The following is a 27,439-nucleotide window of genomic DNA, read 5'->3' as shown; positions in this document are numbered from 1 at the left end:
TATATTTTATTATTTAATATTTTTAAAGTAAAATTTTTTTTTAAATTTTTTTTTACTTTTTCCTATAATCTTATATATATCTTTAGTAATATAAGATTTAATAAAGTATATACTAGCGTGAAAACTCGGGGGTATATATATACTTAGCTAAATTATATAAAAATAAAGTTTATTTTATATAAGTATACCTATATAGCTTTAAAACTCTATTTTTTTAATATATTTTTTTAAAGTTTTAATTTTAAAAAAAACTATAAAGTTTTAACCCTAAGCGGAAAAGCCCTAGCCCTAAAGAGCTTAGTTTAAGCGTCTACTTAAGAAGACTTTAACTTAGATATTAGCTTAAAGCTACCTCGAGTATATATTAAGTATATCTCTAGTACTAATTTTATAAAAATTAACTTTTGTAAAAAAATTAATTTTGAAATAAGTTAAACTCTTAAATAAATAAACCTTTAGAAGGCTTTAACTAAACCTTTAGTAAATCTTAAACTAAACTTTTTATTAAGCTTTATTAAAGATATAATTAAAGCTTACTTAAAGAGACTTTAAAATAAGTTTTTTCTTAAGTTTTATTTAAAGTCTTCTTAAGTTTACTTTAAAAATCTATAGCTTTCTCCTAAGGTAATAATTAATTTTAATTTAATTTATTATAGTTATTTAAAAATATAATCTTATAAAATATAATTTAATATTAAAAAAAAGTAATTATTTTAATTTCTTTAATTTTTACTATTATTTTTTTAATAATTTTAAATTATTATTTATATTCTATATTTATAAATATTATATATATATATTTAATTTTTATATAATTAGAATTCTAGCTTTATATATAATATTTTAATTTATTATATTAAGTTTAATATTAATATTTATTAATATATTTACTTATAAGCTATTAACTTTAATAATTATTATTAAATAAGTATTTATATATATATTATTATAGGGATTATAGGTTATAACTATAGAGATTCTAATTAATATTAAATTTTATTTATTATATTATTTATTTATTTTTAAATATATATTTAATAAACTTCTATATAAAGAAGATAATAACTTAATTACCTACTTTATTAAAAAGCTAATATTTTTATTTAAGATTATATTTAAACTTAAATATAATACTAAACTAGTAGTTTTTATTTCTTAGTTATTAACTTTCTTTTTTTATAATTTTATAAAATATAGTAAAATAATAAGTATATTTTTTATTTTTATTTCTATAAATTTATTAGTAATTATAAGGTTAATATTATTCTTATTCTTATTTCTATTAATAGTAAATTTATATTTACTAGCCTTTAGTATTTTGAAAGTAAGTATCTTACTTTTATATTTAATATACTTATTTAGCTAGCTTATTAATATATATATATCTATACTTAGTATTTAATTTCCTTAATTATTATAAATTTTATATAAGTAAATAAGGTTTTTAAGCTTTATCTCTAACTCCTTATCTATTTCCCTAACTTAATTATTGTTATTTTTGAATTAAATAAAAACAAAATTAATTTTTAAACTTTTTATATAATAATCTATTTTAAAACCTTTACTATATAATTATTAAGTTTTTATAAAAAAATAAGCTTTAGTCTTAAATTCTTTAGTATCTTAGTATTTATTTAGTTATATTTATTTTAATATATATAATTTATAGCTAACTAGCTAATTATAAATAAGTTTTTTTAAATACTATAAAATATATTATAAATATAATACTTTTTAATAAGGATTATATTTACTTTTATTATATATCTTATTTAAATAAGTATTATATTAATATATATATCTTTTTATTACTATAGATAATAAAAACTAAAGCTTTACTATATTACCTCTAATTTAATTAAATTAAAATATAACTTATAAAACTAGTAAAATAAATTATTAATTTAATTTAATATAATAGGCGCCTATATTAGTAGCTTAATATAATATAATATAGAAATTAGTTTAATTAATATAATTTAAATAATAGAAGTAATTATAGCTATAGATATTAATGTTAAATATTAAATTATTATTAATAAAATAGTAACTATAAATATAATTATATTTGTATTTATTAATTTTATTATAAATATTAATATAAAAAACTTATATACTATAGATTTAGTTTAAATTACTAAAGTCGCTTCTTTTATATTACTAGCTTATTTATAAATTTATAAATATTTTAATAGTTTATAATCTTAAGATTATTTAGATTATATTTTAACTTATAAATAGTATAAACTTTTATAGCCTTAGAAAGCTTTTTTGAAAATAATTATATATAATTATAATTATTCAAAAGACCTTTTATTATAAGTTTATATATAATAGAATAGAAATAATAATAGTATTATACTAAGCTCTTAATATATTTTTATATAATAAATCCTTTTAAAAATCTATAAATAAAATATTCTTATTTTATATTTTTATATATATTTTCTTAATTATTATATAAGTATTTTACTCTTATCTATATTTTCTCTTTAATCTATAGTTTATAATAATAAAAAAGCTAACTAAAGTATTTTATATTTAATATTTAATAATTTTTATATATTTAAATATATATATTTAAAAATTTAATTATATTAATCTTATTAAAATATAATATATTAAATATTTTAAAGACTAGTATTTAGTTAATTATATATATTATAAGTATTTCTTTTATAAAAGAAAGTAAAATTATATTTTAAGTAATTATATTAAAGGTAATATTATTAATAGTTATAAAAGATTATATATTTAGCTATTTTATTCTAATAATTTATTATTTTTTATTTAGAATACTTTTTAAGAAAAATAAATTATTATTAAATATTATAGGCTACTAATAATAACTATTCTATAAAATAAAAATCTAGTTTAATATAATTAATATAAATACTAACTATAAACTAGAAATAAGCTATATAAGTTATATAATAAAAAGGATATAAATATTTAAAAAAGTTAAGTTAAAAGATATTTAATTAATTAAGAATTTAGTTTATAATTTAACTTTTTTCTCCTTTTTATATATATAATTTATAAGTTTTATAATTATAGCTTACCCTCTAATCTTTATACTACTTTACTTATTAAGTTTACTTAGTTCTTTAAAATAATTAAAACTTATATTAATATAATTATTTTTATTTTATTAAATATACAGTATATATTATAGCTATTTAGTTAATATAGTTTTTATTTTCTAATTAGTAAGCTATTAAATCTAAAGAGTATTTTTAATATAATTATTTATTTAGTTTTATTTATAAAGGTAGTTTAACTATATATTTAATTTCTAACTTTTAAGCTTATTATATTCTTATTAATTAATTTAATAATATTTTTCTTAAAAATAAAATTAGAATTATAAGCTTTTTTACTTTTACCCCTACTATTTATAGTCTAGATTAATATTTTATATAGTTTATTAAAATTTCTTAAGATTATATACTAATATTCTTTAAAATCTTTATAATCTTTATAATTATTTTTATTTTCTATTTACTATAAATTAAATAATAGATTAATATAATAAAATATACTTATTTTATTTTTTTAAAAAAAATTTAAATAAATAGAAAAGCTATTTAAATAATAATAATTAATATTAATTATTTACTATATTATATTATTTTTTAGTTTTAATTTATATACTTATATTTTTTTTTAAATACTTTACTTTTAGCTTTATTATAAAAATATAAAATATATAATATACTAATAAAGCTAGTATAGAGAAAATAGAAAAGTATATATAGCAAATTATCTAATTAATAGTAATATAAATATAATAAAGAAATTATAATATACTTAAATATATACTCTTAAAAAAACTAATTTTTAGAAAGGTAATAATTTATTAATCTTTACTTATACTAAGTTTACTTATATTCTATAAGCTAATTAAATTATATACTTAAGGGGCTATATTATAATATTATTAATTAAATAACTTTTAATTATATTTAATATAATTAAAAAAAGCTTTATATAAATATATATAATAATAATTAAAATACTATAACCTATAATAATATTAATTTTTTTATTATTTACTATTATATTATTTTCTTTTCTTTTTTTAAAAGTAGTAATTAGTTTAAAGAAAAGCTATATTATAATAATATAAATATTATATAATATTTTAATAAACTTATATTATTTATTATATTTACTATAAATCTTTATTAGTTAAAAATTATATATAAATTAAATAAAAAAAATTTAAAATTTTTTTAAACTTTATTATATATATTTTTAATAGTAAATATAAAGTTTTATTTAAAAATTTATAGAAGATTTTTAATATTATAATTAATTATTTTTAAATATTAAAAGTCTAAAAACATAGTCTCTTTTATATATATATTTTAATTTTTCTAAAAGAAGAATTTTATTTTTCAAACTAGAACTATATTAATAACTTTATTTATATTAAATTACTAACTTTTATAATAAATATTATTAACTATTTTATAAATATTATTAAATTATTAAAAATATATAGTCTCTATAATAAATTAAACTTTATTTTAAATTATATAAATAAAATAAAAAGTATTTTTAAATAAAATTATATAATTTTTTAAAAGTTTTTTAATTTTAAAACTATTATTATAAAGTTTAAATATTTTTAATATAAATACTAATTAAATAGCTATATTTAGAATAAATATATATATAATTATAATATTCTTTTAAATAACTATTAAATAGTTATATATAGTTTTTATTTAATTTCAAAATATAATATATATATTTATATTAAAGAATATATTTTTATAAAAGCTATTAAATATATATATATATATATAAATAAATATATAAAAATAGAAACTATATTATAATAATAGTATAAATTAATTAAATAAAGTTATATATTATTTAAATAATTATTATATTAAATTATAATAAATAATATAATATTTATTTAAATATAATATATATAAGAAACTTTTAACTATATAGATTTCTATAATATATTTCTCTAGCTAGTAGCTAATTTATTTTACTAATAATATAAATAATATATAAATAATATTAATTTTAAATAAATTAATATTTATTTTTATAGCTTTTTTAAATATAATATTAAATATATAAATAAATATAATACTTTATTTAAGAATTTTCTAAATATTTATATATTTTTTAAAAATTCTATAAAGTTAGCTTAAAAACTTTAATAATATAGATTTATAATTAATTATATATATTTATAAAAGTAATATATAAAAAATATTTTTATATTTAAAAGTTTTTAATTATTTATAAAAGTATAATTAACTTTAAAATTTTTTATATAATTAATAAAGTTCCTTATCTTATTTTTAAATAAGCTTGTATTACTTTAAAATTATTTTATAATAATTAAATATAAATTTATTATTTTAAAAATATAGTTTTCTTTTTTATTAGTACTAGTTTATATTATCTTTTACTAAGTATTTTAATTTATAATAATATTATTAAACTTTATAATATTTTAAAGATAATTTAAATAATATATTTATAATAATTTACTTTTTTATATATAATACTATTTTTTTATTTCTTTTAAGTTTCTAAATTCTTATTATAATAATAAATTATTTTTAATTAAATAAATTTTTATAAATATAAATTAGTTTTTTATTAAATTTTATATATTTTTTCTTATTTATAATAAAATTATATTAAAATAAATTCTTTAATATATAATAAAATAAATTATAATATTTTTATTTAAAAATATTTCTAAGATTTATAAACTATATAATTTAATATTAAATAAAATATATATTTTAATTAGATTTATATAGCTATTAAATAAGATTTATATAGCTATTAAATAAGATTTATATAGCTATTAAATAAGATTTATATAGCTATTAAATAAGATTTTATATATATATATTTCTTTTCTTAAAAGCTAATTAAAATTAATAAAACTTTCCTTTATATTACTTTTTATATATATTATTATATAAAAAATAAAATTATTTTATATATTATAATATTAAGTATAATTTTTTATTAAAAATTTAACTTTAATTTTAAAGTTTTTTTTAATTTTAAATAAAAATTCTTAGTTTATATATTTCTTAATTTACTTTTTTATTATTATTTATTAATTTCTATAATATTAAAAATTACTAGGTTATTTATATTTATTTAAAATTTTTTTTTTTATTAAGATCTTAGAATAGTAGTTTAGAAAATTAATAAAATTTTAATTATAAATAAAAATTTATTTAAGAATTAAATAAAAGTAAAAATAAATATATATACTAAGCCTAATTAGGCTTAGCGCCTACTCTAAGTAAATGCTTATACTAAGCTAGGCCTAGAACTATTATCCTTTTTATTTAATTATAATATTATTATTATACTTTATAAGACTTATAATATATAAATACTTATTACTAGTTTAGTTAAATAACTAACTATATATTACTTATAATACTTATAGTAAATATAGTACTTATAGTTCTATTAACTATAAATAGCTTATATATTATAAATATTTTTAATTATATAATATTATTTATTTTATAATAAATAGTTTACTTTTTAATTATTAATATATTTATTATAAATACTTTTAATAAAGCTTTATATATAAATTATATTATTATTATAGTATTTAGGCTCGCTATTTAAAATTTACTTTCTTTTATATTTATAACTTATTACTATTTACTAAGCTAACCTAGCTTATATATAACTTAAACTAGTTATTATATAGCTTTTATATAGATAAATAACTATTATAATTATATATATTTATTTATAAATAATATTATTTTTATATTTTATAGGTTTCCTTTTTTAATTAATAATTTTATTTATTTAATTATTATTATTTAATATAAACTTAGAAACTCTATTTACTTTTATTTTATTTTTTATTTTATTATTATTTTTTTATATAATTTTTAAATATATAAGTATTATTTAAATCTATATTTTTATTTAATTATATAATAATAATTAAGATTAAAAGTAAATGTTAATTATTATTTACCTTTTAATAAAGTTTATTTTTATAATATTATTAATTAAATATTATAATAATAATAATAATCTTAGTTCTAATATTAAAAATCTACTTAATAATAAAAACTAGTTCTTAAAAAACTTAGAAAAGATAAGGAAAACTAAGATAATAAATTAGTTTTATTTTAAGTAAAAAACTTACTTATATACTTAATAAAAATTATTATATAATAATCTTCCAATTTAAATATATTTACTATTATATAAAAGTAGTTTATAATACTTACTAAGCTCTTAACACTAGTAAGTTTATATTACTAGAATATATAACTAAGATTATAAAATTAATTAAACTTTTATAAATAAATTATAATATATTAATAAGTTTATATTATTAAAAGAAATATATTAAAAATTATAATAAATAGTATTTTTAAAAATTATTAAAATACTTAGAACTATATTTAATAATCTTAAAATATTAAAATAAGTATTAAATATTTTTGTTTAAAAATCTAGTAATTAATATATTAAAATATAAATTATATATAAATATATTATAATTAATATAAAATATATAATTTAAATTATTAAAGTATTTACTACTAGCTAATAGAATTTATATTAATATTTAAATATAAGGTATATAAATTAGCCTTTATTTAACTAAAAGATCTTAGTCTCTACTCTTATACTTATTGTAATAGCTAATCTAGTAGTACTATTTGTTGACCCTACTTTGGCTGAACGCTCTAATGATACCGACGCTACGTTCTCTCCTTGAGGCAGCCGCTTAAAGGAAGCGGACGCTCGTTTCGCTCCCTGGGCTAAGCGCGACGCCATCCCTGATAATGAGGCTGATGCCGGATTCTCTCTATGGGGCACGCGCTATGATGAGTAGTCGGCTGGTAGACTCTGGACACAACGCACTTCTTCGTGTCCTAAATCCACCGACCATCACAAGCCGGAGAGCACAAGTGGAACGGCAACAACATGGTCTATGTCGATTGTCTTGGTCGCGAGTCTAACGAGAACTTGCGTATGGAGGGTATGGTCGTCAGTGGTAGCTAAAAGATGTATGAGATCGTTGTTCGCCCTTGTTTTGGGCTGTATGCTGGCCTAAGGGAACAAACGTTCGTTTTCCCTACAGTCGCTGAAATAGAAACTTCCTACATATGTAGTTCCAGACAATAGCAAAACCCATTTTAGAATGAGTTGAAGTGCAAGTGAGCAGTGCAAACTCCGTCACTCTTACACGCAACGCTAGTCCTTGGTTCATCTGTGTCATTAGCGTGCTCAGCTTAGACCACTGGAGTGAGTGAAGACATGAATTTGTGCATAAATTGTATCAGTCTGTGATGTCGCGGTCAAATAGTATGCTTGACGTCGCGAGAGTCGGTAAGCGCAGCGGTAGACCTCGGACATGCAGGGTTGGCCCTCTCTAATCATTGTTCGGATCGAAGAGTCACATTGCGGTCCTTCAATCTCTGGGGTCGGAGCTTTTGCAAACTTTAAAAAGTCTTCTGAATACGGTGCTAGTGCTTTCCAAAACATGGGAGTTTGATCAATTTTCATACAAATGCTGCCATCGATTGCGTTAGCAACTGTGGCTTCTGCCTAAGAATTTCTGTAATAAAACCCGCTTCATCATAACGTAAACCGGTTCACACGCTTAGACGGCACCGATGCGTAGACCGACGAGTTTGGTAGATGCTGGCTTGAGGATCAAAAGAAGCCCGAACTGGAAAACAAGCTCTGCGAAGTACGGGACTTCTTGTCATCGAAGAAGGTGGAAAATCGGGGTTGATTCTCGAATCGCATCTCTTACTGCGGCTGACAGTGCTGATTTATTCGAAATTCAATCATAGAGAACCAATGGATTCATGATATCTAAGGGATCAGCCATGAGTGTACGTCAGGTTGGGCCAACATCGAACATGTTTCATCCGCCTTCCAGGGAATGATACTATTCAGCCTTGCGTTCGTGAAATAATCAGCACCGTCCGTAAAGCAGATGTGTGGTGTATCGAAGGTCAGATAACTTATGGATTGGAGTATCCCGTATATGAGTAGCCACCGCATCTTTCGGACGTCGTGAGGGTCCTCTTTCCCCGAGTTGTCCACTCTGTCAAATTTGATGAAAGATTCGACTAACAAATTGTTCATGACATTGGATGATAGGATATTGGCGTCGCTAGCCTCATTAGAGAAAGGGAGAGTTCGCTTCTCGGTAGCTTTTGTTCGGCTGCCAAAAAGGGCCTTGCTTTGGCTCTTTTGTGTAAGATCACCTGCCGAGACCGATCGGGGAGCAGTGGAAATGGACAGGGGACGTGATCGAATTTCTGTTTCTGGTCGAAGGCCCTGATTACCGCATCGAGACGCCATTCCTCGGCATTGCGAGAGCGCAATGGCCTTCTATTACTCCTGTAGATCATGCTTTGATTTGCATCATCCCACACGATATCTTGATCAACGTAGTATCGGTACAAAGCGCCGAAGTCTTCTTTGAGCCTTGCGACAAGGTTTCGCGTCAACCACGCGTCACATCCTTTCGCAGGTCGCGGAGGCCAGCTCTTGTACACTTTTCCATAATGTCGTTGGAAGAAGCGCCGAAGGGCGCTGAACCGCGCAGGAACCGACCTTTGGCTCTGTCCGCCGATCAGCCACATGTCATCGAAATGAAATGTGGCAAGCCTCTGCTCCGCTTGCTCAATTTTGATGGTGAGCTCAAGCTTGGACCGCTCAAGAGACGATCGGGTAGTGTGACTAAGATCACCAAACTCGGGCATTGGTCGCAGCTTGGAATACATGCCAGTGCAATGAACGTATCCCTCTCGCCAACCTTCCAGCCATAAGTTGTCTTCACTCCACCCAAGCAATCCCACAGCGGCTGAAGGCTCGTTGCTCACATTATGGAACCGGTTCCTGATTAGATAGTTGATAATGGTTTCGGCAGACGGGGAAGTGGGAGCAAGGTCCTCTAGTCGCTCCTGAAGGTCTACTAGGGCTTGGTAGAAAGTCAAGCCGACTAAAGGCTTGTTCAGCAGCAATGCAAATACATTGCGCGTTGTGAGGTGGTATCTCAAGATGTCAAGTCGGGATGCCTCAAGTGGTGCTGGAAAATATATGTCACGACAGACATGAGCCTCCACTCTGGGCCTCAAACCTGCTCTGGGAGATTTCCTCCCTATGGCTAGCGATTTGAAACCGCCTAGTGATGAAAGAGCTTTCGTGGACGGAGAGAACGACCGTGAGTCTTTGGCGTCATGTAATTTAGACATGAGATGATCAGACTTCATCTCCTCGAGTAGAGATGCTTTGATGAGAAAGGAAGGTGTCGGGCGCTGATATCCAAAGTAAATATAAGTATCTCCGCCTTCATCCCACAGCTCAGGATCTTGCATAAGCTTCCCCCAGAGTTCAGCGGGACGGCCAGATCCGCTCCATCTCTTTGCACTGGCAGCCTGCTCGAGTCCTTTCAGCTCAACGCGACGCTCCGCCCGAGATCTTGTCGGGTGCGTTGCTTCAATTACAACTCGAGAGCCCAACTGTAATGCGCCAAAGTGGTGACCTAGACCTCCGTTTGCCTGCCCTTGGCCGCCATGGTCGCCGTTCTTCTGAAAGAATCCATCACCGGCTCTGTTTGGACCCGTCGATCCCGACGAAATAGATGTACAACGCGAACTCTCGACGTCAGCTGCTGAAGATTCTATGTGGATCGAGGTGCGGCGTAATAACCATTGCCCGTGATTATGAGGGCGCGGATCGCCGTCCTTTGATTCTAAGACATTGTTTGATTCGCTGTACCGTGGCGGAGGGGAGAAATCCCGTGGGCCATCCACGTCGGCAGGCATTCGGAGTAGAAGTACTTGGTCACTCTAAGATAATTCCAAGGACCATGAAGGTGGCTAGGCTAGCCTGATCTCTTCTATGTCGACGATTTCTGAAGAACGAAAGCGTCTTTGCAGCCACAAGCTGTTCTTCAAGAACGATAGCCCGTTCGATAAGATCGACATTTCAACGAGCGCCAGCCATTAGTGCGTTGTATGGGGGGGAGGACTCTACGTTTCGCATCTTCACACCAAAAATATCATAAGAGATAGATCTAGTTGGATCAAGTTCACCGTGCGACCAGAGTCACCTAAGAGAAGGAGCGAGGCGAGCGCAGATAATGCACAGCGGACAGCAGGTTGCCCACGGGCACAACGAGTCCACCATGAGCATCGAGCATCGCAGTTATTGGCACGTACCGTCTGTCTGTGCTTCTGGTCGCTCTTTTGAAACAAAAGGGATGATTTGTTATTGGTGCGGGTGGGCAACGTCTCAGGAGTGGCAGTCGTGGATCGCGTGAGGCCCCTAGCGCGCAATCTAAACCGGGGCCTGCATAGTGCTCACACGGTCTGGGCGACCCCTTAGAACCGACATCACGTGTTGCCTATGCATTTGGTTTTTGGAAACTGGCATGAGTGCTTGCGGTAGTCAAGTAGTATTAACGACCAGGCTTTGCTGTTTTCGTGAGAGACACGGACGATCCCCAAAGAAAACAATCTGGTCATTCGCGATACCGCGACGCGAAGGTATGTACCTTACAGTCGTTGAAAACGGCGGCTTGTAGCGGGGAAGCAGGAAATTGCGCAGTCCCACTAGGTATAGGGAGTTGAAAGCTGGGGAAATTATAGAGTTTGGGGTTGACTCTAGCAACCTTATATCCTGAGCGATGAAAGTATGGGGAAGTTGCACGTGGCGGCCATGGCCCACGACCCGTCAGCTTCCGCACCAACAACCAACACCGCCAGGCACCTTGGTACCTAGTGACGGAGACAGATTCTTGCAGCATTCCGAGACTTGCACTCATTGGGCCTACTCGGCGCCTCGCGGGTAACTGCCCATGCCTTGCGGTGCTGGCTACGGTGGCGACCAACATGCCGCCCAATAATGGCCGCTTGTGGTCGTCAAGCTTCGCCTGTACGCCGTACGGTGCACTATTATTGACACAGGTACAAGGTAGGTAGCGCAAGCCGACTTCACCAAGGTTACCGGTATCCTAGGCTAGGAACAGATCAGGCCGCGTCTGGCCTCTATACGCTCTCGATAGGGAGCCAAGCGTGACAATAATGCACTAATCCATGAGTGCTCCAAGCTTATGCGATCCAATGACCAAGCAGTGCAAGATATCGTTCATCTGCTGCATGAAAGACAAGCTTCCTCTCCATGGTGACGTGCCCATCCGCCAGTCAATTGATCAGTTCCGCACATTTTGCGTATTTCCAATGTGACCACAACCAAAACTCTTCCACAGCGTTCTATCACCCCTAGCTTTTACTTGGTCGATGACTTGATCACTATCCTTTCTGACCTGGCTCAACTACATCTCGCGCCTCGCTCAATGTGCTATTAAGGTCATTCTTTGCGCACCTCCTTCCAAGACAGTATTGCAATACTGAAGCTTGGGCTGACTTGAATTTCATTGAGAAAGGCCCATCCATGTCCTTGCTGCGGGCGTAAAGTCGGCGTAGCGGGTCTTGCAGGGAAGATAAGCTCAACGAATCTGGCTGTGCAACCAGTGCGTAATGGCATTCGCGATTGCTACACTGTGGCGTACTCCTGAGATCAATTCAGTTAGCAGTAAAGCCAGGTCGGTCCCTGTCTTTAACCCATTTAATATTTACGGACGGGTCTTTCTACTTTCCTGGTTCGGATTTTTCATAGCATTTTGGTCCTGGTATGCCTTCCCGCCTCTCCTGACGGTAACGATCAAACACGATATTGGGCTCTCGCAGGCAGACATTGCGAACTCGAACATACTTGGCTTAGTCGCAACTCTTTTGGTTCGATTAGGGGCAGGAAGTGCTTGCGATCGCTTCGGGGCGAGGCGTACATTTGCCGTCATTCTCCTCGTCGGCGCTATACCCACCGCTCTTGCAGGTACCGTTCAGACACCGGGCGGTTTGATCGCCGTGCGATTCTTCCTGGGAATCCTTGGAGGCACCTTCATTCCCTGTCAAGTATGGACCACAGGCTTTTTCGACAAAAACGTTGTAGGAACGGCGAATGCTTTGACTGCGGGTTTTGGGAATGGTGGTTCCGGCGTTACGTACTTCCTCATGCCAGCCATATTTGATTCGCTAGTCCAGCATCAAGGACTTACAGACCATGTAGCTTGGAGAGTCACATTTGTGATCCCTTTCATTCTTATCACCACGACAGCGATCTTGATGATCCTCACATGTCCTGATACCCCAACAGGCGGTTCATGGTCTTCACGATGCCGAGATATGCAGCGCCAGATAGACATGAGAGACACCTTCTTCACCACTGTCGGTGATCGTAATAATCATGCGCCGAGCCTTGACCTAGGAAATATTTCCAATGACACAGTCAAACTGAACTCCAGCCGTGCAAGGGATGACAGCTATGGAGTGCAATCACACGAAGACGATCTTCTAGCGGCCGCATCTTGGGAATTGGTGGAAACTCCAACATACCAGGGCACGGCTAGAGCAGTCTTCTCCCTTCCGACCGCCTTTCTTGTTGGAGCTTACTTTGCAACCTTCGGGACCGAGCTTGCTGTGAACTCGTTCCTCGGCGCTTATTACCACAAGAATTTTGATGGTCTCGGTCAAACGGGATCAGGAAACTGGGCGGCGATGTTCGGCTTGCTGAATGTTGTGTTTAGGCCCGCAGGAGGCATCATAAGTGACATTTTATATTGGCTTACTGGTTCGCTGTGGGCTAAAAAGGCGTGGGTGTTTTTCCTCGGTTTGATGACCGGCGCGTTTCTGCTAGTCATTGGTTTGCTCGATCCCAAGTCACTGTCCGTCATGGTAGGCTTGATGTGTGGTCTGGCATTCTTCCAACAGGCTGCGAACGGCGCCTGTTTCTCCCTTGTCCCTCACGTCCATCCAACCTCAAATGGTGAGTCACTCTTATAAACTGACAATCTCAGCTTGGAGAGTATCTTCTGAAAGCTCCACAGGTCTAATAACGGGAGTTACTGGCGCTGCTGGCGACCTAGGCGGAATCATTTTCTTACTGATCACCCGATATAGTGGTGATGCTTACGGGAGAGCGTTTTGGTTGATTGGAGCCATTGTCATCGCGGTATACCTCCTCACCTCATGGATAAGACCAATTCCAGCTGGCCAACTGGGAGGTCGATAACCTTGATCGTGTAAGCAAATAGGAAAGAGAAGCGAAAAATCCTATATCTACTTCCGGGAGTCTGGAATGTTGAAATGTCGATCCGATTTGCTAAAACTATTATTTTAACAACTCTCTCATCTGAAGGCTGCCTTGCGTCATGTTGAGCTTGGGATCGTCCACGAAGTTCAAACACTGTTGGCAAAAAGTCGACGAACGCAAGTTTGCGCAATTCTTGATTCGAGATCGGTACTCTCATTTTCGAAGTGTTCAGATACCGGTGTCACGCCCAAGACAATAGTGTAAGGCTTCGAGCTCAAAGTTCTCTGTGATTTTATGAATAGAAACACGGTATGTACGGAAGCTAACGTATGTAGACTTGTCTCCTAAAGAGTCTTGGCAGTCATTGCAGACGCTCGTCTTGCCAGCTGGGTACAACTTTGCATGAGTCAGCTATGACAAGCTCTCCTATTTACTAGACGTATTCTGTGCGGTATCATGGGTGGTTTTCTTGAACAGCGGCGCCTTCGCTTACATGGTGTTCAGCTTGGCAATGTCTCGTCTATGCTCTTCCTCAAGGGCACTTTGCTTCTTAACATACTCTAGGACAAGCTCCTCTTCCTTCTTCTTTCTCGCTATTTCGTCCATACGATGCTCATGCGCTTTTTTGGATAGCTCGAGAGTGTCTTCAAAGTCGCGATCTTCCGTAGATGATTCACGAGAAGATAAGTCTATCTTCCTGATGGCAGCTTCAACCTGCTGTTCATCGTCTGTCTCGATGCCCGAGTCGTCAAAATGATCGCGATTTCGGGAGCTTTCGTTTCCATTTCCAATCGATATTTGCTGACTTTGGAGGCTCTGCTGCAAAGACGCCTCAAGCTGCTGATCATTCAAATCTCCAATAGCTTGGGGTTTTCCCGCATCCGTACGTCCATGCTTTGCTTCTGCTACAGAAGCATGGATAGCTCGCTGGATTTTGTCTTCATCACCCCTTACTTGCGAGGCAGATTGTAGTTCCAAAACACTTGCCCGAATAGCGCGCTCAACTAAAATATCTTCCTCTGGATTACCCCGAGAAGTCGCGGCTACGGAAGCTTGTATGGCCTCTTCAAATTCCTTCGCGTCTCCCTTCACTAACGGCTTGGGGTTTGTAGATAAGCTGTTCATTTCCTGGTTGAGTGACACGCTTGGGGTTGCTCCAGTACCTAGCACCGTCTTCTCACTCTGCCCAACGCTTGCCTTCTCCTTTCCTTCAACGTGTGTATGCCATTTCTTGTAGAGCGTACTAGAATCTTGGAAGTTCCCGTGATGACCTTGTCTCCTCTGTTTATCGAGCTCCACCTGGATAGCCTGCCACTGACTGACAACCTCAAGCCGTTCTTCAGAGGTAGATTTGCTCCATTCGTGGTACCCTTGTGCGGTTCTAGCAGCAATGATATAATTCTGAACACTAGATCCAAAGTGCTTCTGAACTTCCTTGTAGATACCCTTGAAAGTATAACCAAGAATTCCCCAGCCAGCTTGATCGCAGAAACCGTCAGACTACTCCCATTACGTAGCGGGTCAGAATTACCTGCGTTTGGCTTGAGGACAACCCCACCAATGCCTTTGCCAAACCCTTTTACAAGGCCAGCGATACCTTCCTTTTTGGCACCATCAATCGGCTGAGTGACAAGGCCAGTTATACCATCCCACATACCGTAGCCGAATTCCTTCATTCGTCAGCATAAATCCAGGCACCAGGTAGGCCATTCACCTTTCCAGCAGCCTTAAGGCCACTTTGTATGCCAGTCACTTTATCTGACTGACGTACAGTCTCGTCGCCGTATAATTTTGGCGCGTTGTGGAAACCCCTGGCAATGCCAAGCGTGAAGTCCATAGGGGACTTAACCCCCGCGCTCACCATTCGTCCAATGCCTTTGCCTGCACCAACTGCAGCATCCAGTGTTATGTGACCGGAACTCCTTCTATGGTGTAGCTTGTTAGACCGAGGCTCTCGTCCGTCTGCACTAGAGGCTCGAGAACGAGATCGAGAGCGCGAGCGCGACAGCGATCCACGCAGCGCGTGCGCCATTGCACGTGGTGGGCAATTGCTGTTCTTGGAGCTGATCGGAGTGATCGCTTCGGCTTCGGCACCTGTTGAAATTTGATCAGGCTCGGTCGTCTGCATCGATGACAGCGTAGCGGTACTATCCAAACAATCACTGGATCGAGAAGTCTGTCTTGTGGCATTAGATGAATTATCTACCGCGCTCGCGCTATGAACATCCTCGTCTTGGGAAGCCTGTGAGTTTTGATCCTTGTCAGTGGGTTTAATCTTTAGCGCTCGCAGAATCTCAACTGGAAAGTCCGCAGCGCCCATGGCAAGGCTACAGAAGGTTCCGATCAGTGCAGAAGCACCACCAGATATTGGATCCCATGGACCGTCTTCCGTGTCATACTCTTTAGGTCTGTAAAGCTTGAGTTCATTAAAGTCCAGCAGGCCATCGTTACCGAGTGTGGTAGCGGCAAAAGTGCTCAATCGAAGCTGCGTCCGCTTTATACGCCAGACGGCTGCTTTATTTGGCATCAGCGAGCATCGTAACGAAGGCAGGTCGAGCTTCTCGTGGAAACTATCCGCGCCATTCTTAGTTCCATCCTCGGACATGATCATAGCACCTAGGTCTTGGGCCCTGGCTAGGCTTGTTGGCTTCAAAGCCTCCAGAATACCAGCCGCAAGATTTTCAGCCGTTAAATGCTTGCTGGGAATCGGCTTCGGTCCCGCGCCAGCTCTAGCCACCATTGCGCCCCAGAACGGTTGGTCGCCAAAGAAAGGAACAACAACGGTTGGCTTGCCTAAAGCAATGCCGGCTGCGGTAGTACCTGCGCCTCCATGGTGGACGACACAGGATACACGCTTGAACAACCAGTCATGGGGCACATTGCCTAACATGAAGACATTCTTGGGTATCCCTAGCTCGTCGGCCCCAAAGCCACCCCATCCTTTGGAAACCAGGGCTCGCTGCCCAGTCTTCTTGACTGCTTCGAAGATTAGTTTCGTCATTGCCGTGGGATCATCCACGACGATGGATCCAAATCCAAGGTACACTGGAGGTGGACCCGAGTCAAGAAAGGCTTGAAGCTCAGGTTCTGGAGAAAAGCTACTCGCCAGTGAAAGAAAGTAAAATCCTGAGATCGAGATGTGGGAGCCCCAATCCCTTGGTTTTGGTATCAAGGCTGGGGACCTGTTTTCAAGCCATTAGAATAAGTAGCATGTAGGAAAGAAAAACGCATGCTCACCAACAATATGTGTAAGGAATCTGAAGCCGACTTGCCATACCAGGGGCCCACATCAGGCTTACAGGCTCTAACCCTAGGCTTTTCTCGCGGAATCGATTGATCATATCTCCGAGTCCTTGCCAGGTCATCATTTCCACGAGTGCGTATGATATAAAGTTAGTAAGGCTAGTATCAGCGTTTGAGGATTGGATGTTAGCCAAAGGATGCGGAAAGGCTTGAGTCGGGGACCATGGCATGCTAGAGCACTTCAGCAACGCCTGAAGTAGCGCTATAGTGACAGGCTTACGTGAACATGAGATGAAGCGGGATACCAAGCTTTTCAGCGCAATGTACGTGAGCGAAGCTCGGAGGGTTTGCGATGATGGCATCAGCGACGAAAGGCTGTGCCAAGGGGCCGCTTTCCATCCCAATGCCACTGTCGATACTCGAACGACTTCCACCAACATCATTGGTCACGGGCATACCGGTGCCATCTCCGACCTCGAAGCAGGATCTCCAGCAGCCTTGGAGTATTTCATACATTCCTTTGCGTCGTTTGCCAACATCTCCGCTCTTTAGCGAGTCCATCCCAGGCATAAGGCCAGGGTTCTTGACCATAAAAGCCATGAGTTCTGCCGGGTCACCCCCGATGTCAAAGTATTCCAGGCCACTCTCTGCGACAAAGCCTTTGAACGTCGAATGAGTGGCCAATCGCACTCTGTGATTATGAGTCTCCTTGAGAACCTTGCCGAGGGCAATGAACGGCTGTACATCGCCACGCGATCCGACTACATGTATTACTATATTAAGTGGGGGGACACCTTGGTCAGTGATGCCAGTGAGCGATGAAGGGGTACGGCCTGGCTGTTGGGTCTCGGGCTTATCCGTGTGCTGGAGATTTAGCTGGCTTCGCAACGCAGGTACAAGCAGATCCGAGAGACGGCGAGATTTTTGATGAATGTGTATGTTGAGACGTCCATCACCTAAAGAATGTCAATGCTGTCTAGGTGAACATGATCATGAAATCACGTTACTTGCAACTTTCGCCTTGGTTCCAAAGCCATCTTGGTCGAATTCAACCTGCCCATATTCAGTGCTAAAAACGGGCGGAGGTCGTTCCTCGATGGGCATTTCTTGCGTCGTTTCGGACATTCTGTGGTCTGATTTAGCATCTTTCGCGTGCTTTAGTATGAGCTCATCGTACGACGCGACATGCTTGTCGTCTTGCGAAGATGAGTTCTTTCCCTGGGTAGAGCCGCTGGCCGCTTGGGAAAGAGATTGATCATCGGTCTGTGTTCTATTGCTGCTGGCGATTGCCTCCGCTTGTGCAATTACAACCTGGGGTATCCCAGTGGCGGGCTGTTCGGACGGTGGCTGATTGGTGGTCGACATGGTAACGTCCGTTAGGTTGGGGAGAAAAGAAGAAGCTCTTGAAATGTACAGCCGCTTGAGCTAGTCATAGCCAGGTGATGTTTCGGAGAAGGGCATGAAATTCTTGCCATACATCTTGATCGGAGGACGCGGAACTGCACATTGATAGTGGCAGACCCGATTCTAAAGGTAGGGTTGAGGGGTGAGGAGGCACGTCACCTGCGGAAGGGCAGGCTCTATCTAATTGGTGCATGGGCGACTAGCTCTGGTCTTAGGTCGTCCCTTCCTACGAATCATGGAACTCCTGGTTTGATACTTCAACATCTCACATTGAATATGATCTTTCAGCTAACTAAACTCAATCCATGTACCCATCGACTATTCAAATACTCTAGCCAGGCTTCATGACGCTCTCTTCCTGTCGATCCTAAGTCCGGGCAATGCTTCAAAGAACAAGAGTCAATTTCGTTCAGGTAGAATAAAGACGACTAGATTTGTGCCATACCACGGAATTGTGTTCAGTCCGAGTGGTTGGCAGGGTGTGTGTGGTCGAATAAAGTCTAACGCCTACTTCCAGATTCATGCAAAATGGTTCTCAAACGGCACGTGAGGCAATCGCTCACAGCTTGGGTTTGTGCAGATTCAGGTCAGATCAACTCCTCTTATCATCAAATGTATCTGTCTTCGGTTTTGATATTGCCTTGCTCGTGACCTGTGCGCAGGGTCTCGGTCAAAGGCGATTGCTCAAATCCTGGGCAGTCTGGGTACGACAGTGTCCGGAGGCTTGGGGACAATGACTTCAGAATGGAGGGTTTGCCTACTTTTAGAAACTTGCGGTCCTTGGTGGAGTATCTAGGGAAAATGCGAAGTCTAGGTTGGTGGGTTATCTTTTGCGGATTTTTTTGGATTGGCCATTTATGACCTTCCCAGCTCCTCTTTCATCAGCACTGGCACCGCTCCCTGTGCCATCCATCCACTGTTTTCCCTCGCCAGGACTTTTCCGCCTCATTACACCACGTCCAACTTCAACCATCTCATCTTCACTCTCGCTGTTACCAACATCCAGGAGCACCGGCATGCTGAAAACATCTTCTTCAAAGTCATTCTTAGTTGGCTCAACGGTGAGGACGTCGACTGCCTCGTCCTCCAAATCTAGCCGTCGCTTGTGAATTTCTTCGATAGGATGTATATCGAATTCATCTTCCCGCTCTATGTACTCAACATTTTCTTCAACTTCTACGAAATCAGGCGCAAGCGCTGACCAACGCTGTGGGGTTATGATGGACCATAGATAAATTTTGCCAGTTTCAAGGCCACAAGCAGCAATGAGTGGACGTTGAGGGTGCCACTCTACAATCCCGAGTTCTTCTCTTTGACATTCGAGAATCTTGACAAGACTGCCGTGACCTCTTTCCCAAAGGTAGATATCGTGTGTCATGTAGGTAGTTGCTGCCACATATTCACCAGTAGAGCTAAATGTTGCATGATTCCACGAGAGGCGCTGGACTACGTCTTGAAATTTATGCTCAACCTCGAGCGTACTAGAGTCGGAGCTTTGGCCCATAAGTGAGAGATCTGGTAATTGCAAGGTCCTGATGATTCTATCGGTCGCGTTGCAGACCAGGTCTCTTCCCGATGGACTCAGGCGAAGGAGGAGGATGACGCCAGTGGACATTCTGGTGGAGCTTATTACTGACCGTGATTCAACATTGATGATGTTGATCCATCCTCGGCTTGTGCCAGTAATGATGTGACTACCCATCGCATTAAAGATCGTTACACATGTGGTTTGTTTCGCATCCTGCGCTGCTTGCTTCTCGCTTACTTCCTCATTCTCAGACAATGCTCTTTTCGGTGCAGTTGGAATTGTGTGCTTAATAGGTATAGAGGAGGAAATGTCTACAAGGACTGGATGATCATCGAACAGCGCAGCGACAAAGAGGAGGCTTGATCGATGTAGGTTAGCATATCACCTAGTGCACATGGGTTGACGTACTGGTTGTATGGATGGAGCTCGGCTATGTAAATCGGCGCTTCGAATCGCACAGTCCTCAATCTCTCGCCATTGCTGAGGTCCCATAGAATACTCTTGCAATCTTGACCAGAGCTAAGAAGATAGCGACCATCATTTGACCAACTACTATACGTCAGTCGCTCCATGACAAGATCCCTGGAACTATACATCACCTCAGAGACTGTATTTGACGAGTATGGCCTCGCAATTTCCGAGCAACCCCGTTGGTCTCGACATCGAAGATGACCAGCGTCCCGTCTACCTGAAGCACAGCGTATAAGTGGCCCTGTCAAATGCCGCGATTGGATTGATGTACCCGGCCTGAAGCAAGCAAGTCACCCTTGCGGCTGAATTTGAGCGCAGTAGAATGACCGGATCCTCCAAGCAATATTAGATTTGCATTTCTCGTACAAGATCTCACGTACTTATTCTGCCTGTCAGGGCATCTGGGATATCCTGGGCGAGTATGAACGGATCAACTAAGGCGAGATTCATATCTTACGCTTCCGATGTGGGAGATAGGGAGCCAAAGATGTCATTGTGTCTTGTTTAGTTGAATTTAGAGTAATTCTGTGGTCAACCAGCGCAGATCGCGCCGCGCGAGAAGTTCTCGACTAGCGTGCCAAGACAATATGTGTCGCGCTAAAGTTCTGCCCTAAATCTCTGACTCGTTTGCGAATTTAGAGTAGACATCCCTTCATCAAAGCATCACCGGCCGACGCAACCAACTCCAAACACACGATCTTGCAATCCACGGAACGCATCAGAAGTACATTCGGTCTACATAGATGAAGTGACGAGAAAGATATACAGGTTGTAGAGGAGGGGGTAAAGGCCCTGTGGCAGCCTCGGTGGCTTGCCTACCACCTCACCCCGAATCAACTCGGTGGAGATCGGCGACATCAAAACCACAGCTATCATCACTCGTGATCGATACTTGAGCATACATGGGGTCGGGTATGAGTCGCTCGCTTCCTTGAAGTAGCCTCCACGTGCCTCAGCAGCGACTACACATTTCTGTGTCTCTGAAGCGCATAGTTACTTTCGACAATACGCCAAAATGGCAAACCTCAACTTCCAATACTCTAGTGCGCCGTTGCGCTCAATCCAAGAGGTTCAATTCGGTCTCTTGTCACCAGAAGAGATCAAGAACATGAGTGTAGCGCCGATCGAGTACCCTGAAACTATGGATGAACAGAACCAGCGCCCACGACACATGGGACTAGCAGATCCACGCCTGGGAACTATTGATAGATCTGTCAAATGTGCAACGTGCGATGAGAACATGTCCGAGTGTCCTGGGCATTTTGGGCATATCGAATTGGCAGTCCCAGTTTTCCACGTTGGTAAGCGGCCACTTACACGCTATTGACTTGCTAGACTGCTGAGATTCACTACAGGTTTCATGACAAAGACGAAAAAGCTCCTCGAAACTATCTGCCATAATTGCGGCAAGGTTCTAGTTGATGAAGTAAGCCCTCCTCGCGAGGATAGTAAAGTTCCTAGACTCCGTTGCTGACGTTGTCCAAACTTAAGAGCAACCCTGGTTTCACGGACGCTTTACGTATTAAAGACCCCAAACGCCGGTTCGAAGCAGTTTGGCGCCTTTGCAAACCGAAAATGATTTGTGAGTCTGCTGCTGTTGTTGATGAGGAAGCAGGCGCAGATGATCCAAAGAAGCAAAAACTTGATCATGGAGGATGTGGTAACTTACAACCAGAGATTCGGCGAGAAGGCCTGCGGTTGACTGGTACTTGGAAGGCTCAAAAGGGCGACGATGAAACCGAAGGCCAGCAGCCTGAGAAGAAGCCCATAAGTCCGCAAATGGTGCTGAACATCTTTCGCCATATATCCACAGACGACATAAGAACGATGGGCTTGAGTAACGACTACGCTCGTCCCGAATGGATGATTATTACAGTTCTTCCTGTACCGCCCCCGCCAGTACGACCTAGTATCTCAGTCGATGGCGGCAACGGCTTGCGCGGTGAGGACGATCTGACTTACAAGCTTGGTGATATCATTCGTGCGAACGGTAACGTTCGAAGGTGTGAGACTGAGGGTTCACCAGCCCATGTAGTCAGTGAATTTGAACAACTTCTGCAATTTCACGTTGCTACATATATGGATAACGACATTGCGGGTCAGCCTCAAGCGCTTCAAAAGTCAGGGCGCCCAGTCAAATCAATCCGCGCTCGTCTGAAGGGCAAGGAGGGTCGACTCCGTGGCAATTTGATGGGCAAACGCGTGGATTTCTCAGCACGAACAGTCATCACTGGCGATCCCAACTTGTCGTTAGACGAAGTTGGTGTGCCGCGGAGCATTGCGAGGACTCTCACATATCCCGAGACTGTGACGCCATATAACATTCATAAGCTCCACCAGCTGGTCAAGAATGGGCCCAATGATCATCCTGGTGCCAAATATGTTATTCGTGATACTGGTGAAAGAATCGATCTGAGACATCATAAGCGAGCAGGCGAAATATCTCTTCAATATGGCTGGAAAGTAGAGCGGCATATCGTGGATGGTGACTACATAATATTCAACCGCCAACCGTCACTGCACAAAGAATCTATGATGGGACACCGAGTACGAGTAATGCCTTACTCTACCTTCCGGCTGAACTTATCTGTCACATCGCCCTACAATGCCGATTTTGACGGAGACGAAATGAATCTGCACGTTCCACAAAGTGAAGAAACTCGGGCTGAAGTCAGCCAGCTATGCATGGTTCCTCTAAACATTGTTTCACCGCAGCGTAACGGTCCTTTGATGGGTATTGTGCAAGATACACTATGTGGAATCTACAAAATCTGTAGACGTGATGTCTTCCTGTCGAAAGAGCAAGTCATGAATATCCTCCTCTGGGTTCCGGATTGGGATGGCGTTATTCCTCAACCAGCGATAATCAAGCCGAAACCAATGTGGACCGGCAAACAGCTCATAAGCCTTGTCATACCTAGTGGTCTGAACCTTGTGCGTCCTGCGGACGAGGGGTTTTGCCCTGCAAAGGATGATGGATTGTTAGTTCTGGGAGGCGAATTGGTGTTCGGTCTTCTCAATAAGAAATCCGTCGGTGCAAGTGGTGGCGGTATCATACACATTATCTACAATGAGAAGGGCTCTGATGCTGCGATGAATTTCTTCAATGGAGCGCAGACTCTCGTCAATTATTGGCTACTCCACAATGGCTTCAGCATTGGAATAGGCGACACGATCCCTGATCGAGGCACCATTTTGAGAATCCAGCAAGCTGTCAACAAGCAGAAAGATGAAGTCACAAGCATCACTGATGAAGCAACACGCAATCTACTCGAGTCGTTACCAGGCATGAATGTTCGGGAGACATTCGAGAGCAAAGTCTCGAAGGCATTGAATAAGGCCCGCGATGATGCAGGGACGGTAACGGAGAAGAGCCTGAAAGATCTCAACAATGCTACCCAGATGGCGCGGTCAGGGTCGAAGGGTTCTACAATCAACATATCCCAAATGACGGCTGTTGTAGGGCAGCAGTCTGTCGAAGGCAAACGTATTCCATTTGGATTCAAGTACCGCACGTTGCCTCATTTCACAAAAGATGACTATTCGCCAGAATCTCGAGGCTTTGTTGAAAATTCGTATCTCCGGGGCTTGACTCCCACAGAATTTTTCTTTCACGCTATGGCTGGTCGTGAAGGTCTCATCGACACTGCTGTTAAGACTGCTGAGACTGGGTACATCCAGCGCCGTTTAGTCAAGGCCCTTGAAGACGTGATGTGCAAGTACGACGGCACGGTGCGCAATTCTCTTGGAGATATTGTTCAGTTTGTTTATGGGGAGGACGGCTTAGACGGTGCTCACATTGAGGCTCAGCGCGTAGACATTATCACATGTTCTGGTGAACAATTCGAGAAAAAGTTCCGCGTGGATCTTATGGATCCACAACCCGATACAAGCATTTCCCCGGAGTTCCTTGAGCAAGCTAATGAAATGATTGGAGACTTGGAAACTCAAGAGTACCTTGAGGAAGAGTACCAACAGCTCCTAGCCGCAAGGGAATTCCTTCGCAAGAACAAGCAAGACGATGTTGATCAATATCAGCTGCCGATAAATATCATCCGCATCCTCGACACAGCCAAGACGACTTTCAAGATCAAGAATGGTGCCCGAAGCAATTTGAATCCTACAGACGTCATTCCGGCAGTGAATGCTTTGCTCGATCGTCTCGTCGTTATTCGGGGGGAGGACGCACTTTCCAAAGAGGGTCAGCATAATGCTACCCTTCTCTTCAAAGCTCAATTGCGGTCACGACTCGCATTCAAGCGTCTTGTAGTGGAGAACTCTCTGAACAAGCTGGCCTTCCAACACGTGCTGGGTGAAATCGAAAATCGCTTCTGCCGCGCAATTGCGAACCCTGGAGAGATGGTCGGTGTGCTTGCAGCTCAATCCATTGGCGAACCTGCCACGCAGATGACTTTGAACACTTTCCACTTTGCGGGTGTGTCTTCAAAGAACGTTACACTCGGTGTACCCCGCCTGAAAGAAATCTTGAACCTTGCCAAAGTCATTAAGACACCTTCCATGACTGTTTATCAAGAGGAGGGGAATGTCGGAAATCAAGACAGCGCCAAACTACTTCGGAGTGCCGTTGAGCACACGACTTTGCGATCAGTGACCGAATCCAGTGAGATCTATTACGATCCAGATATTGAGTCAACCGTCATTGATGCAGATAAAGACATGGTCGAATCTTATTTCATTTTGCCTGGCGGCGATGTTGAAGATCGCTTCCGACAATCTAGGTGGCTGCTGCGCATAATTCTCGGCCGTCGCGCTTTGCTCGACAAAGGTCTCACGGTTCAAGATGTCGCAGCCAAGATCAAGGAGAATTATACAAAGGATTTAGCCGTCATCTTCAGCGATGATAACGCTGATGAGCAAGTCGTTCGCATACGTATGATTCAGGATTATGGTAAAGGCGATGAAGATGATGATTTGGAGGAGGATGTATTGCTCAAGCGCCTCGAGAGTCATATGCTTGATACTCTTACACTTCGAGGCGTACCTGGGATCGAGCGGGCGTTCCTGAATACTCGTACGCGACTTCGTCAAGCGACTGATGGCTCCCTCGTGATGGACAAGAATGACCCACTGTGCAAAGAATGGTTTCTTGATACCAGTGGTTCGGCACTCGGGAACGTTCTTGCGATTCCGGGCGTGGATACGACACGCACTTATTCGAATTCCTTCATCGAAGTCTTCGAAGTCTTCGGTATAGAAGCAACTCGATCTGCTCTCATGCGAGAATTGACTCAGGTCCTGGCGTTCGACGGCTCTTATGTGAATCATCGTCACTTGGCGTTGCTGGTTGATGTTATGACCTCCCGGGGACATCTCATGGCTATCACTCGACACGGAATTAACCGAGCAGATACTGGTGCCTTAATGAGATGTTCTTTTGAAGAGACCGTGGAGATCTTGCTCGAAGCTGCTGCTTGCGGAGAGCTTGATGATTGTAGGGGCGTGTCAGAAAATGTCATGCTTGGGCAACTGGCGCCTTTGGGTACGGGTGAGCTCGAGGTCTTTTTAGATCAGAAGATGCTTGATACGGTTATCTCTGATAACGCAAGACTCGGCATCATTCCCGGGGTCAAAGGCGATGTCCTCGCCGACGGTGCGGCAACGCCGTACGATGGCAGCTCCCCAATGCAAGAAAATGGCTATCTCGGTACGCCGGATTATGGGGCGGCTTTCTCGCCTATTGTGCAATCGGGGGTGCAACGCCGGGTGGTTTCACTGAATATTCTGGCCCGGGCTACGGGGGTGGCCTGTCCCCTTACAGTGGGAACCGAAGCCCTGCTGGCTGGTCTCCCAATTCCCCATTCGCAACCTCTCCCTTCAACACATCTCCTACAAGTCCCGGAGCAGCTTCTCCTGGGTTCTACTCCCCTACCTCACCTACAGGTTACGCGAGCTCGCCAAAATTCTCTCCAGCTAGCCCAGGCTATGCGGCAAGCCCAGCTTTCACGCCTACCTCCCCGTCTTATTCGCCGTCTTCGCCTCAGTACGGGTCTCCTACCTCGCCGTCTTACAGTCCCACGTCCCCAACTTACTCCCCCACATCTCCTGCCTTTGGCGGTGGTTCTCCTACGTCACCATCGTATTCGCCATCCTCTCCGGCTTACAGTCCATCATCCCCAGCATTCCAGAAGGGCACTGGTATTTCTCCCACGAGTCCGGTCTACAGTCCCACATCTCCCAGCTGGTCACCATCATCACCAGCCTTCGCATCTCAGTCATCAAAACAAAACTCGATTTCCCCTAGTTCACCTGTCTACTCACCGACGTCTCCTAATGCCTATTCACCGGGCTCTCCCCAATTCACACCAGGAAGTGGTGGGCCGGGACCTTCTCCAGAGCAACACAAGTTCTCACCAGTAAGTGCTCATAGGGAACAGTCTGTATTTGACGCACTAACAAAACACAGGCTTCCCCGGCTTTCAGTCCTGAGGATGATTAGATTGGCCGTGGTTGATGCACAGTTGGCATAAATAGGCACTGGCGACATGGCTTGGTGATCCGTCGATTGTGACCTGTATTACTAATTTCCTTAAAGTTTCATAATATGTGATTTTGATGCATGGCAAAGGATAGATATTGCAGTCTGCAGAATAGGCGTGGCGTTGGAGGAACCTA

At 38.9% G+C, this 27,439-nt stretch overlaps 5 protein-coding genes across 5 annotated transcripts; 2 read left to right on the top strand and 3 right to left on the bottom strand.

Moving 5' to 3' along the window:
• Positions 1-8,868: 8,868 nt before the first annotated feature.
• KY384_001558 (uncharacterized protein) lies at positions 8,869-10,832 on the bottom strand (the record flags this gene model as incomplete). Its single annotated transcript, XM_044810088.1, has 2 exons — positions 8,869-9,266; positions 9,401-10,832. 2 exons carry the CDS (start codon positions 10,830-10,832, stop codon positions 8,869-8,871), a joined length of 1,830 nt encoding a protein of 609 aa, XP_044673100.1.
• Positions 10,833-12,548: 1,716 nt separating this feature from the next.
• Positions 12,549-13,910, top strand: KY384_001557 (uncharacterized protein; the record flags this gene model as incomplete). The annotated part of the gene is made up of 1 exon (XM_044810087.1): positions 12,549-13,910. The coding sequence occupies one exon, from the start codon at positions 12,549-12,551 to the stop codon at positions 13,908-13,910; it is 1,362 nt and encodes a 453-aa protein (XP_044673099.1).
• A 739-nt stretch (positions 13,911-14,649) lies between these two features.
• KY384_001556 (uncharacterized protein) lies at positions 14,650-18,768 on the bottom strand (the record flags this gene model as incomplete). The annotated part of the gene is made up of 7 exons (XM_044810086.1): positions 14,650-15,638; positions 15,692-15,830; positions 15,875-16,122; positions 16,177-17,342; positions 17,398-17,634; positions 17,684-18,359; positions 18,411-18,768. The coding sequence occupies 7 exons, from the start codon at positions 18,766-18,768 to the stop codon at positions 14,650-14,652; spliced, it is 3,813 nt and encodes a 1,270-aa protein (XP_044673098.1).
• Positions 18,769-19,630: 862 nt separating this feature from the next.
• KY384_001555 (uncharacterized protein) lies at positions 19,631-21,256 on the bottom strand (the record flags this gene model as incomplete). The annotated part of the gene is made up of 4 exons (XM_044810085.1): positions 19,631-20,693; positions 20,744-20,884; positions 20,935-21,019; positions 21,187-21,256. The coding sequence occupies 4 exons, from the start codon at positions 21,254-21,256 to the stop codon at positions 19,631-19,633; spliced, it is 1,359 nt and encodes a 452-aa protein (XP_044673097.1).
• A 565-nt stretch (positions 21,257-21,821) lies between these two features.
• RPB1 (DNA-directed RNA polymerase II subunit RPB1) lies at positions 21,822-27,263 on the top strand (the record flags this gene model as incomplete). The annotated part of the gene is made up of 5 exons (XM_044810084.1): positions 21,822-22,107; positions 22,162-22,232; positions 22,268-26,681; positions 26,708-27,180; positions 27,231-27,263. The coding sequence occupies 5 exons, from the start codon at positions 21,822-21,824 to the stop codon at positions 27,261-27,263; spliced, it is 5,277 nt and encodes a 1,758-aa protein (XP_044673096.1).
• Positions 27,264-27,439: the final 176 nt, after the last annotated feature.

The sequence above is a fragment of the Bacidia gigantensis genome (assembly GCF_019456465.1).
Source record: "Bacidia gigantensis strain McMullin 20006 chromosome Unknown contig_132, whole genome shotgun sequence".
Lineage (NCBI taxonomy): Eukaryota > Fungi > Ascomycota > Lecanoromycetes > Lecanorales > Ramalinaceae > Bacidia > Bacidia gigantensis.
Note: the sequence above shows the minus strand (reverse complement) of the source record. Positions and strands in the feature narration are given on the sequence as shown.